This window comes from Lycorma delicatula, chromosome 1 (assembly GCF_047948215.1).
Source record: "Lycorma delicatula isolate Av1 chromosome 1, ASM4794821v1, whole genome shotgun sequence".
In the NCBI taxonomy this organism is placed as follows: domain Eukaryota; kingdom Metazoa; phylum Arthropoda; class Insecta; order Hemiptera; family Fulgoridae; genus Lycorma; species Lycorma delicatula.
The window spans coordinates 354,576,414-354,591,266 of record NC_134455.1 but is presented as its reverse complement, the minus strand read 5'-3'; the positions used below and the strand labels follow the sequence as shown (position 1 = coordinate 354,591,266).

Below are 14,853 nucleotides of genomic sequence, written 5' to 3'. Positions count from 1 at the left end.
AAATTTATGCAATTGTGCTTGAAGACTGACGATGTAACATTGAAGAAATTGAGATGTTGTCTGGAGTTACTTGGAGCTCAGTTTAGCAAATTTTATCAGAGGATTTGAGGATTAGAAGGGTTGCTAAAAGGTTTGTGCCTCGGCTCCTGACTGCTAAGCAAAAAAAGGAGCCACTTCAAAACATGCCATGCTTTGAAAGCACACATCAATTCCCCCCCTGAGGGAGATTAAAAAAACCCGCCTTGTGACATGTCTGGTCGCCATACCATGAGTGGTCGCCACCCACTGTTCGTAGCCATGAGTGGCTTAATCGCCGGACATCTTCTTGCACTCAAACTGATCACATTCCACAGTCATCAGATTGGCCTTGTGAGATGCCACTGATGCAAATGCCTTGAAAGACATTCACATCAGTAAATTCCACCCTAGTCAAGTTTACTCTAAGAAGACATCAGACACCTAACTCTACTATGTAGCCCTCAAGAACAGTTAAACTAACAGCCTACCCATGGAAGATCCAAGACCCTGGATGCCTAACTATGTCACCATTTACCACCATCTTAACTATATGTACCCACTTTACAATATGATTATTTCAGTAATTTATGCCACGACAGCATATTAATAAGTTCAATCAAAATCATGCCACAATGGCATATTAAATAGATTTAGTGATTGGAGTGCTTACCAGCAAGAAATAAATGTCCCAGAGAACCTCAGATCTGGTCCATTTGGGAGCTGAGTATAACCTCTAGTCTCCCAATTCAGCTCCAACTTTGAGGACTGCTTGGATTTACAGCTAGGTTGATCGCAACCAACATTTACTTATTTGCCACATGCTCTGAAAGCACATCTCAATTCCCCCCCGAGGGGAGAAGATCCCACCTCGTAGCGTGTCCGGTTGCTACACCACCCCCTCCGTTCCTAGCCAGTAGTGGCTTTAACGGAGGAAATCTTCTCACCCTCAAACTGATTGCGCACCACAGCTTTCAGTTCAGGCCCCACAGAGATGCCACCGATGCAGATGCCCCAAGGGACATCTACATCGGTAAAATTCACCCCGAGATAGTTTTTATGTTTATGCCTTCAGAAAGAAGACAATGGACACCTGCAGCTACCACGTCGCCCTCAGGAACTAAGCTAGAAGCCTAACCGCGGAATGAAGACCCCGCGCCTAGCTCTAACTATTAATGAGCAACTTATCGAATGTCTCAGATCCGAGAAACTACCACTATAACAAAACTTTCCCACTAAAAAGTTTAAACACAGCGAAATTTGGTCCTAGTTCCCTTAAAGAACCCCGCTTAATTACTCATAAGAGTACAACTAACTGACTCCGCTCCGGTCTGCCCGGGAGAGCAGAACGAACGCCTACTCCCACACAGCTCCATCACGGAGTCCGCGTGACATTCACCATCTTTCGTAAACCGCCGTCGAAACGCCACTGCCTACCACCGAAGCGGCACACAGCCACGTCCCGCTGACAGTGTTGTATGCTCACAAAACGCCCTCGTCGGAGTGCGACCGCAACCCCCGGGACAAGGAAAACCATGCCCGTTGGCAGCGGCCGCAACTCCGCCGACAGCTTTATCCCAAATCAAAATAACACCTCTTAGATCTAACCGAGGCACGCTGACTTAAGCGCCTACCTTCGGCCAGTCAACTGCCCAGGCGGTCCCTAGCCACCTAGGTTCCTATCAGCTACTAAATCCCTTCGGCAGTCCTGCTCAGGGCGAGGAAGCGAAGGAAGCCAACAATTGTCCACTCGCTACGAGTCCTCCAGTTGACTCGTAGATCCAAAACGGAGTTCACTCTCTCGAGTTCCCTAGTAACTCTGGTACGCCCAGCTTCGTACCTGGGACAAATGTGTAGGACATGGTCCACAGTGTCTTCGACCCTACAGTCCCGACAGAAGCCGGAATCAACCAACCTAAACCTAGCCAATTTCTCCCTAAAGGCACCATGTCCGGAGAGAAACTGCGTCGTGTGCCGATTGGGGGATACCCAGCTAACCGCTCGCAACTCTCTAACATTGGGAAATATACCATGCGTATAACGACCTGTTGAAGAATCGTTCCACCAAGAGTCAAAACCTTGGTCTTCGATCTCATGCATACGCCGCGAAGTAAGAAGGCCTCCCTTCTTTGGAACATACCGCTGGCTACGCTCTATAGCCAAAATATCCAAGGGTTTGATGCCTGCGATCACAGTTACTGCCTCTCGCGAGACAGTCCTATAACCGCCTACAACTGCTAATAAAAGAAGACGTTGGGCTCTTAATAGAATATCCCTATAACATTGGTACCGCATACGATGAGCCCAGACGGGCGCAGCGTACAACATAATGGCCTCGCAAACAACTTTGTAAAGAATCCGCATGGTACGGAAATTCAACCCCCAATCGGGATGGACAACTCTACGGACGCCGAAGAAAGCATCAATAGCCTTCTTCGCCACATACTGCAAGTGCTCCTTGAAAAGAAGCCTCTCATCAAGGATAACACCCAGATACTTTTGAAGAGTGACATACCTAATGGAACGACCGTCCATCACGACCTGCGGGTGGCGATTAGCAGCTAGACGGCCCTTAAAAAACATCATAGTGGTTTTCTCCGCACTGAAAACCATCTTATGCTGAAGACTCCACAACCGCAAAACCCTACATGCCTGTGCCGCTCAAAGCTCAATCTCAGCACGCGAACCGCCCTCGACCAGCAGCAGCCCATCGTCGGCATAAGCCACGATACGACAGCCACCGGGCAAACGCAGCCGCATGAGAGAGTCGAACTCGATGGTCAGACCAGTGGACCTAATACACTTCCCTGTGGACATCCTTTAGACAGGGTCTTTCCTACTTGCGAACTGCCGTCACGAAGGACAACAGTTCTATCGCTAAAGTAGCTCGAGAGATTACTAATCTCATCACGCGTGCAACCACGCTTTTGCAATTGGAACAAGGCAGAGGGCCACCACAAGTTATTAAATGCCCCGGATATGTCCATAAAGACACCGACTACATATTTGCACTCGCTGCCTGAAGCCAAATCAAGGACTCTAAGAATCGCGTCCTCTGTACTCTTGTCGGGTCTAAAGCCATACTGGTCGTCCATCAGCATGTGATTAGAAGTCAGCCTACTATTAATGCGGAGGTAAAGTACCTTCTCGAAAACCTTTCTAACAACTGGCAAGAGCGTCAGAGGACGGTAAGAAGAACTGACGGTGGGGTCCTTGTCGCCACCCTTGAATAACAGCTTTAAGATACCACGTTTCCAGCAAGCCGGGAAATACCCAGCGAAAAGACACCTATTGAACACCCTAGTCAATGGGCCAAGAACCACAGGCAGGGTGCGAACAAGGAGGTCCACCGTAATACCATCATATCCGGGGGCTTATTCCTAGCCAGGCTACAGATTACTAGACGGACTTCCGCCTCAGTAATCTCCGAAGACACAGAGTCTGTGTCGAAACCTATAACCTCCATTCGAACTCTCCGATGATACGAGGTCTCACCAACCTCGGTATCATCGGGGAGCAGATCGTCCATCAGAAGAGATAGCAAAAAATCTTTCTCAACTACAACGCCGTCTTGGGTCGAGAGAGCCGACAGAAGATTGTCCTTTTTCCGCTTGTGACCGAGTACTCGATAAACAACACCCCATGGGTCTTTATTCCCTTGCTCTTGAACAAAAGAGCGCCAGGAATCTTGCTTCGAAGTCCTAATACTATGAAAATACTCGTTTCTTTTCTGACGATACTCCGCAAACAGGACCGCACGCCGGTCAGGATCACGCGCACGCTGTGCGGCTCTCCTGAGTCGGCCCACGACCTGTTTTATCGCAGTCAAGTCCCGAGTCCACCAGCCAGCTATTCTCTCCCTACCCGTGCTCCTGGGAATTGAGAGTTCTGCGGCTTCGACCACCGCAGAAGAAAAATTCTCTGCCAGGTTATCTAAAGGGAGCTCTGAAAGCACAGTACCAAACCGACCCAGATTTTTTTTCCAAGATCATTACTGGTGATGAATTATGCTGCTATGGATACAATTCTGAAACCAAACAAGCCAGTGAAAGATTGCAACATCACTTCGCTCCAAAAATGCTGTGCAAATAAAGTCAAACATAAAGACAATGCTCATTTGCTTTTGGTGCATTTGGAATTCATTCTATTACGTCAGACTGTTAACCAGGGTTTCTAACAGGAGGTTCTGAGAAGATCGTGGAACAGTTAGTGGTGAAAAAGGCCCAATTTGTGACAGGCCACAAATGGCATCTGGTTTTTCCACAATGACAATGCACTACTCACACAGTTCTCTGTAGGTCAATTTTTAAAAAAAATTACTCCCTTGCTCCATTCCTTTATTCACTTGATTTAACTCTGTGCGATTTTTTTTTGTTCCGGTGAGTGAAGAAGGACTTGAAAACAAAGTGTTTTGCTGAGAAATATGAGAAAGGTGCTGCTGTCTGGCTTCACAACAGATGAATTTAAAAAAATGTTTTGAACAATTAAATATAGGAGTGGACAAATGTATTAGCTGTGATGGAGAGTATATTGAAGAGGATTGAAGGTTTTTTGTAGAAAAATAAAAATAAGTAAATTAAAAAAAGAGAATTACAGTAATTTTTGGGTACCCCCTTATATCTTCATTATTCATCTTTTAAAATGAGTTCTAACACAACTAAAACTTTATGAAATACATTTATAAAAATAATAATACTTAATTAAATAATATTTACTACTGTATAGAAATATGATATTATTTTATTGCAAAGAAAAAAGAAAAAAAAAATTAATATTTATAAAATCAATATTTCAGGCTGTTTTTGTTATTTGCAGAAACTAATCTCACTTTAAAAATTGAAATCATTATGATGACGCAAAAACTCAAAACACTACAACTATTCAAATTAATTATTTGCAATTACTAACATAAATATAACAACATACCTTCCTCATTGTGGCATCATCAATTACATTACGTATCAATAATTCCTGAAATACTTGAACACATTCTGAATCGTTGAATGCGTATAAATCATTACACCAGTTACTAGCTGCATTATAATAAGTGGACATTTTTTCCTCAAATTCATTCCAATTTGTATCTTTTGGTACTGCTACCTAAGGAGGAAGCAGAGCAAAACATTAACTCAAAGCAGCTCAACATTCTATACAAGCAACAGATATCCAAAGCAACAATAATCACATGGGGCATTAGGGCATTTTTACTCAGGAGAATAAAACATTACCGATCAATAATAATATTAACTGGTTTAATTCGTGTTAACCATATGTTACAGCAAAAACTGCATTTCTTTAAGAAAATACAGATTCATCTGATAACTGGAACAGGGTTTCTTAGGATAACCTTGTCAATCCCAAAATTGTGTGGTGTATGATTGCCCAAATAATCATAAATTGTTCAGACCATTAGAGGGCAATTCAAAATATAAAATAAAAAATAATGAGCAAACAGAATAATCTCACACCTTTAAAATTCAATAACAGAACAATAATATATTCTACATACTCTATTGTGTAACTTGATTCATATTTTGTTAGCAAAAGCAGCAAGTATGGGAATTATGATTTTTTTTTGTTTTCAGTCATTTGACTGGTTTGATGCTGGTCTCCATAATTCCCTATCTGGTGCCAGTCTTTCATTTTGGTATACCCCCAACATCCTACATCCCTAACAATTTTTATTACATATTCCAAAAATTGCCTGCCTGCCTTAAGATGTAGCCTATAAGTCTGTCTCTTCTTTTAGCTATATTTTTCTAAATGTTTCTTTCTTCATCAATTTGCCGCAACATGGTGACATTTGTCATACTTCTAATCTTCTAATCACTTCTAATCTTTGGCTTCTCAGGTACTTTAATGGACCAAGTTTCACTTCCATATATGGCTATACTACAAACATATACTTTCAAAAATTGTTTTCTGGATGTTTAAATTAATTTTTGATGTAAGCAAATTATATTTCTGACTAAAAGCTCGTTTCACCTGTGCTATTCAGCATTTTATATCGCTTCCACTTTATGCATCTTTAGTAATTGTACATTCCAAAAACAAAATTCTTCTACCTCCACAGTCTTTTCTCGTCCTATTTTTATATTTAGTGGTCCATCTACTTTATTTCTACTATATTTCATTACTTTCATATTGTTCTTGTTTAATTTCATGTGGTAGTTCTTACATAGGGCTTCATCCATGCCATTCATTGTTTCTTCTAAATCTTTTTTACTCTCAGCTAGAATTACTATATCATCAGCAAACATCTTTATCTTTTCACCTTGTACTGTTACTCCAAATCTAAACTGTTCTTTAACATCATTAACTGCTTAGTTTGACGTAAAAATTAAAAAGTAATAAGGATAGGGAACATCCTTGTCTGACTCCCTTTCTTATTACTGCTTCTTTCTTTGATTATTACTATTGCAGTTTGGTTCCTGTAAATGTTAGTAATTGTTTTTCTATCTCTATACTTGAATCCTAAGTTTCTTAATACGTTTAACATTTTATTCCAGTCTATGTTATCAAATGCCTTTTCTAAGTCTATAAATGCTATGCAAGTTGGTTTGTTTTTCTTTAATCTTCCTTCTGCTATTAATCTTAGCACTAAAATTGCTTCCCTTGACCCTATACGTTTCTTGAAACCAAACTGGTGTTCTCCTAACACTTCTTCCACTCTCCTCTCAATTCTTCTGTACAGAATTCTAGTTAAAATTTTTGATGCACGAGTAGTTAAGCTAATTGTTCTGTGTCCTTCACATTAATCTGCTCCTGCTTTCTTTAATATCATGACAATAACACTCTTTTTGAAGAACTTCCCCTTTTTCGTAAATATTACACAACAGTTTGCATAATCTATTGTTTCCTCAACTGCACTGTGCAGTAATTCTGCATTTAGCCTGCCCATGCCAGGAGCCTTTCTCCCATTCAAATCCTTTAATGCTCTATTAAGTTCAGATCTTAGTGTTGTTTCTCCCTTTTCATCCTCTTCGACTTCTTCTTCTTCCTCTATAACACCAGTTTCTACTTCATTTCCTCTATATAACAATATACTCTACCCATCTATCAACCTTTTCTTTCATATTAGAAATCGGTGTACCATCTTTATTTAACACATTATTAAATTTTAACTTATATACCACAAAATTCTTCTTAACTTTTCTGTATGCTTCATCTATTTTACCAATGATCATTTCTCTTTTCATTTCTGAACACTTTTCTTTAATCCACTCTTCTTTCTCTAATTTGCACTTCCTGTTTATAGTATTTGTTAATTATCTATACATTCTTTTACCTTCTTCATCACTTACATTCTTATACTTTCTACGCTCATCCATCAGCTTCAATATATCCTGTGATATCGAAGGTTTTCTACCAGTTCTCTTTCCACCTAAGTTCACTAATCCTGATTTAAGAATTTCCCTTTTTAACATTCTATCATTCTTCATCTATATTTTCTACCTTCTCTTTTACTCAGACCTCTTATAATGTCCTCCTCAAAAATCTTCTTTACCTTCTCTTCCTCAAGCTTCTATAAATTCCACCGATTCATCTGACACCGTTTCTTCAGGTTTTTAAAACCCAATCTACATTTCATTATCACTAAATTATGGTTGCTATCAATGTCTGCTGCTGGATGTGCTTTGCAGTCGAGGAGTTGATTCCTAAATCTTTGCTTAACCATGATGTAATCTTTCTGATACCTTGCAGTATCACCTGGCTTCTTCGATGTTAATATTCTTCTATAATGATTTTTTAAACAGGGTGTTCGCAATTACTAAATTACTCTTCATGTAAAACTCTATAAGTTGGTCCCCTCTTTCATTTCTTTTGCCCAGCCGGTTATCACCCACAATATTTTCTTCCTTGCCTTTTCCAATGCTTGTATTCAATCTCCAACTATTATTAAATTTTCATTTCCTTTTATGTGTTTAATTGCTTTGTCAATTTCTTCGTTTACATGCTCTGCATCATCATTATGGGCACTTGTAGACAAAGAGACATTACAACAATCATTGTCAGCTTAGGTTTTGATTTTATCCTGATTACAATGATTCTATGGCTAAGCTTTTTGAAATACTCTACTCTCTTCTCTATCTTCTTGTAAATTACAAAACCTGCACCTGCCTACCCTTTATCTGATGCTGAGTTAATTATTAACTAAAATGACCTGACCAAAAGTCATTTTCCTCTTCCCACCGAACCTCACTAATTCCTACTCTATCTACATTTAACCAACCCATTTCCGTCTTTAAATTTTCTAATTTACCAACCTCTTTTAGCCTTCTAACATTACACGTTCCAACTCGTAGAATGTTATTTTTTAATTTTCTGGTGACTCCTTCCTTAGCAGTCCTCACCCGGAGATCCAAACGGGGGACAGTTTATTTCTGGAGTATCTTACAAGGAAGGCGTCTCCATCTTTGTCACATGAAAATAGAGAAAGCTACATTTTCTTGGAAAAAAATTGTTGTAGTTTTCTATTGCTTTCAGATGCACAGTAGGCATGATTGAATGATATTGATATGGCCATTTATGTCTAGTCTGTATCACTACTAGTCTGTATCACTGAGCACTAAAGCCCCCTCACCATCAGCAAGGTTTCATGATTCATAGAGGGGGAATTATAATTGAACAGTATAAAAAATAAATTCAGGGGAAAATTTTTTACTAATTATACATTGTCATGATTAATTTGTTCTTTCTAATTTTCAAGCTGGCCCACAAAGTTAATGGCTAAACATATATTTTAAAATTAGAATTATACATTTAATAATATAAAATTATTTTGTATTCCTCATGCAGAATCTTATTCATATAAAACAAAAGTAATTTTATAATACTTCTATTTACTTCAGATCATTTGTAAAGATGCTTCCTTTTATGCTTTAATATTGAATGAACTGATTATAGCCAGTGAGTAGTTTTTTAATTACCAGTTAATCTTATATTTTAATTAAGTATTAACATTCTGGCTTCAAGTACTATGTACAAAAATGGGGAAGGTATAGCTATCAATAAAAGAAAAACTTCCCACTAGTGTTTTACATTTTTCAACATTTTGATGCTCCAGAGCCTACAAATACTCTTCTTTTTTATATATGTTTGTATGAATATGTTTTGAAGTCAGTTTAACCTCTCATCTCAGTATCACTTTAAGTTGCAAACTTAAAATTTGGTATAACAGATCACAAGCATTAACATAAATTATGTAGTTATCACCTGTTATATATACAGAGTGTTGAAAAAGTAATACTCACCTATCACACACTAATACAGCAATCTGTATGTAGCATTGACTTAACTTACAGTAGTTGGAAGTTGTACCCATGAACATTCTGCAGTGTTTCTTTTTGATCTCTTAAAGACTCACAAGCTCATGTGTTATGTTCTTGGTGAAATCATGAATTGCAGTTTGAAGTTCTTAACCCACCGGGTTGGTCTAGTGGTGAACGCGTCTTCCCAAATCAGCTGATTTGGAAGCTGAGAGTTCCAGCGTTCAAGTCCTAGTAAAGCCAGTTATTTTTACATGGATTTGAATGCTAGATCGTGGATACCGGTGTTCTTTGATGGTTGGGTTTCAATTAACCACACATCTTAGGATTGGTCGAACTGAGAATGTACAAGACTTACACTTCATTTACACTCATACATATCATCCTCATTCATCCTCTGAAGTATTATCTAAACGGTAGTTACCGGAGGCTAAACAGGAAAAAGAAAAAAAAGTTTGAAGTTCTTGAGGCTGTGGGGATTTCTTGGATAAACATTAGTTTCTGCAAAAATTGGACTTAAAATTGTCAGCAGGCTTAAGTCCAGAGCCAAGGTGATCACAAACCCTTAGAAATGATTTGATTTCTTAATATCTCTTGCAATAACTTTATTTACTGCCTAGCTGTGCACGGTTGCACAATTTTGTTGAATCAAAGCAATATTAACTTCATCCTCAGTTAGCTCTGTCATGAACTGATGTGTGATTTCATAATCACGAGCTGAATTTTAGTTTCTATGAAGAATACAGGGGCAACATTCTTCTTCTGAATATTACAATCCACACCCCAATTTTCTGGTCATGTAAAGGAATCTAACATATGGCATGTGGGTTGTTGGCAGACTATAAACATGAATTCTGTGCATGTACGCAAATAAATTGAATCGTACCTCATCAATATAGAAACACAGTCCAATGTATCATCAGAATTGCCCACAATGAATTTCATTGCCAGCAATGAATTTGCTTTGCAGTCAGTGGACAATAACTTTTGAAGCGCTTTGATTTTAAATGGCACGAAACTAAACTTCTTACAAACTACCTTGTGTACAGAGTAACACCAATTTTTTTCTATTGGTCGAACTTTCACAAGAACTTGTTGACACTACATAGCATAGCAGTTGATATATCCTGCAATTTATCCTGGCACCAAGGATTGCATCTTAAATGCTCTTGTCGAGGTGGAAAGCACTGACTGTAAATATGTTTTGGCAATTTTTATAAGACATAGATGCAGCGTTTTCTTCCTTGTGTTGGAGCTCTATCCTCTATGAGTTGGAACGCTGCAATGTTCCTGTAGCCCTGCAGGCTGTAGTGCCTGCACACATATTAAATATAAAGGCTGCGTAATCAGCTGAGTTAGAGTTCATAAGTTCCTAGGTGTTTTGTTTCCTGAAAAGTTGCTGTTAAGCAACTACATTAGGCAAGTAGCGGCAGACGCCGTCTCTGTAATGCACAAACTTAGGAGGATTGCTTGATAGGATTACGGGCTGTCAGGCTGTCATTTGTACATGGTGTACTGAAGTGTCTTCGAAAGTATGACCTCTTAAGCGGCATCCAACGCCACTCTCCGATCTGATGCGAGATGTCAATCCGTGTCCGAGGTGGGGGTGGCGCAGGCGCGCAGACTGTTCGGGAGCGCGGCTGTGTCCGAACACAGTCATCTTCGGGACATCTGCCGAGAGGACCCAACTCCGACAGTTGTAAGGAAGCGGCCTCACGCCGTACTGGACGAACCACCGTGATGGTGCGGTGCGGTAGCCGAAAATCGACAAACCAGGCTTAGGGGCCTCCATATCGCATGAGCCATAAACGGAATAGTGCGTCAGACGCGTTTTCGGGGTCGTGAGTGAATAGTTTTTCGCGAGTTATATAGTTTGAAGATTTCAAATACGGTAAGTCGCGCATAAAACAAAAACGCGGTCTAAATTAAAAAAATTTTTTTTTTTTCGCGTGTGTTTTTGTTCTGTTTCTCTTGTTTCAGAAACGGGAGAAACGTGGATGTGGAACGACTCGTCGTGCCGTCTCATCCTGCCAGTCGAAAGGAAAGTAAAAAAAAATTTTTTTTTTTCTTTTTTTTTTTTTCTCTCTCGTGTGTGTGTTCTGCTTCTTTTGTTGCAGATACCAACAGCCACCTCAAAAACAAATGGTTTCTTCACTGCGGCCACGCGGTCCCCCCAACCCCTTCTCAGACACACGTGTGTCTGAAGGTTAATAATTACGTGGAGTGAATAATTACTGTTTACTTCTTTCCACAAAAATCGCCGCCCCAAAACCGCGATCGCGAATAGGTATCACCATTTGTAAGTTCCCTATTACCTTCCTTTCCTTTCAAGAAAGAAGAAAGAGTGAACGAGCCCAGCAGTCACAAGCCCAGCAGCCACTGACAGCAAAGAAGAACGAAGAAACCTGCACTTTCCCCCGTTCAGCCCTTCGGGGCCTCGGGAATTTCAAGGTTAATGGTATGTAACTTCGGTTACTACCAATTCTTGGAAAGTGCAGGCCAAAGAAGAACGAAGAGGTCTTCTGAAGAAGAAGAGGGAGAAGAAGAAGGAAGACCAACCACTCGCCTCAACATCACGGACTGGAGTCCAGAACAGAGCCCAGCAGAGATGCGTCCTGAAGGGCAGCCATACCAGAAGCGGATGAAGAGCTTCTACACAACCTCTCCTATTTCAAAACTTACAGTAAGATAAAATAACCTAGCAATTGCGACTCCTCCGGAAAAGGAGACGCATTGCTCCCTCCTTACAGGTAGTGCCCCGTTGTGGCGTATTCCTGCTAGCCTATTAAAGAGTTAGCACCGAAAGGACTTCAGTGGACGGTCTGAAGGGGAATTACGTCGGGAGGACAGGCTTTATAAGCCTAGCCTTCCGCGGTCGGCCCATGAAATGGGTTCGATAACGCTGGTTTAACAACGGATTGGAATGCAATTAAATACGTCTTAAATTCACTAAAATAATAATAGACAAAACTTGAAAAATTAGATCCGAGATTAAAAAAATAACCTTTTTAAAAACAAGCCCGATTAGAATGATCCAGCAGCAAGGGACTCTGTCCAGGTTCTGCGATAAAGTAGGGAGTAATAGACTCCTGCCAACTTTGCATTCCATTCCATAAGCGGCATCCATTTGGGCACGTAGATTGGGAGCACTTTTCAAAATTTAAGGAGTACCCAGCACAAAGTCTTAATTGTATGCACTGGCATTTTTTTTAAAACAACCTCCTATGAGGCTACCACAGTCAAGCCTTTCCCAATGGAAAGGCTTTCCCAATCGATTTAGTGGTGAAAGTTCTGGCAGCCATGTGGAAGTTGCGAAGAGGTAGTGAGGCTGAGGCATTCGGGATGTAATTTTGAGCCGGGTCAGTACCTGAGCAGAACATTGATTGCAATACACCAGTTCTAAATTTTTAACAGTTGCCCATCTCCTACCTGCAGAGGAGGCTTTACAACCTCATGATGGATGCATGGCAGCAAGAAAGGCATGCCATGACTAAGGGTAGATCCTTGTACAGATTTATACAGGACTTGGGATGGTACACCTCTACTTCATTTTTAAGGGCAATGGGAGCTCAAGTGCTCTCCAACCATGTGAATTTAAACCAATATTTGTTTTGGTTCCGCCTGGCAGCTGATGAGCTGTGCATCTGTGGGGAGGTCTAGTTGAATGAGCACATATGTTCGACTAGCTAGCTCTTGGGGGGCTAGAACTCAGGTCACCCTGGAACTTAGAGGTCAAGGGGAAAAGTGGCCACTCACAAGTGGTAAGTCAATGTGCGAGAGCCGCACTATCGGACTGTGTGGGCATTCTTTGATGCTGTTGCTTTATTCAACTGGTATCAGTAGTTTGTCTAAGGGAGAAACTCTTACTTCGCTGCTGTGGGAAGCTAACCGAGAATTACAGTTGGCCACCAGCCAACTAAAGCTCCAAGCACTTTAAAATGGTGGACAGGTACTTGCTGGCATTCAGCAACCTAGGCGTTTCAGAAAATTGCCGTCTTGATGATATAAATTTATTTATTGAAGTCATATATATTTTTAATAACTGACAGGGTGCGCCTACCCATTTTAGTTATATATGATAAGTGAGCAGTTGGGACCCGTAAGCCCGATGGTGTATGGTGCCAGGCTAGTCCGCTTGTTAGGAAAACTCTAGGAACTATTAGGACACTGGTCGCTTAACTGTTTTGAGGCTCAGTAGCTGTTTGTGGCACCAAATGGGGTGGTGGCGGGAGAAAAGCTAAGAAACCAAATTTCTTGCAATTTTTCTTCAATGAATACTGATGATCTACCATTTTGCTCATAGTCCTTTACCGATTATATCTTCATAATTTCTCGATTACAATACTACTGCTCTTACAATAAGTTGATTAAGAACTAATGTATCTGGAATTCTAATTGAAAACTGGTTTTTCAGTCGATGTGTATCCAACATACTCAAAAATATATGCAATGAAATATTTATGCTGTTCTAAAGTTACCACCGTCCTAAGGACATATGAAAAGACATGATCTCAATCACTGAATACAACACAGGATTACCAACCTTTGCAGAAAACTTACTCACAGAGTTAAATCCCTCAACATATAATAATGTTTATATAGATGTATAATTACTTTTAAAATGAGGACTTTTATGTATATGTGTCTTTTAGTCAGTGATTAATAACTCAAGTATTAATAAAAGGTGCAATTGAAAAAAAACTTATAGAACTGTAAAGTTGAGGTTTTATACATCATTAAACTTTTATTATTTAAACCAATAGATTTCTAATTTTTATATTATTTTTTACCAGAAATGTTAGGGTGGGAACAGTTGCTACAGCGGTTGGAGATGTAACACACCTCTACTCTTAAAAAGGTTCTATGAAACCTGGTAATAGTTATACCTTAATCACAGGGATAGGAGAGAGAGGTTAATTTTTTTTTAAAAATGTATATATTTTTCATATGAGACTTTGATTTGTGACTATTCATCTGAAATTTTTATTAGATTTTGTGAAAGTATAATATAGAGTAACTTAATAAAGAATTGATTTTATGTGAATTTTGATTTTTTTAAAATTAATATTACAAAGATGATTATTATAAACATTATATACATATATATATTTTTTTTTGTAAGAATCCGTTGACTGGAATAATATTTTGAAAGTCTTCACAGCTTAAATGATTGTAAGGATTAACCTGTAGTTTTTTTTTAAATTTCTGATTCATTATTCTAGGATATGTTTGTTGTTAAACAGAACACAATAATAGAACAGCAGATAGATAGTATAAGGGTTGGCATTTATTAACTGGTTCAATGGGCCTCAAATAATACAGTTATGAAAAGAAGTAAGGTTCCTCATAAGTATAAAAATTATGTTTAACTTTATCACAAGGGAGGAGTCAAATTTAAATTTCAGGAAAGTTCAGTAACATTGTTTACCACTTCTTTGTATTATGAAAATATGTTTAAAATACCTGAATAAAACAAAATTTTGGATTACATTCTGCAAACAATTTATGAATTACAGAACAAAGAGAATGTTAACTGCATAAAAAATAAAAATCTAATTGAAGAAATGCC

The 14,853-nt window shown here is 39.3% G+C and overlaps 1 protein-coding gene across 1 annotated transcript in view; it reads right to left on the bottom strand.

Annotated features, from left to right (window-relative positions):
- The window catches only part of LOC142334470 (uncharacterized), a 712,180-nt gene that overhangs the window by 160,556 nt on the left and 536,771 nt on the right, over positions 1 to 14,853 (bottom strand). The window contains exon 91 of the mRNA XM_075382526.1: positions 4,942 to 5,115. Coding sequence (XP_075238641.1) covers positions 4,942 to 5,115 — 174 coding nt within the window. The remainder of the gene's footprint in view (positions 1 to 4,941; positions 5,116 to 14,853) is intronic.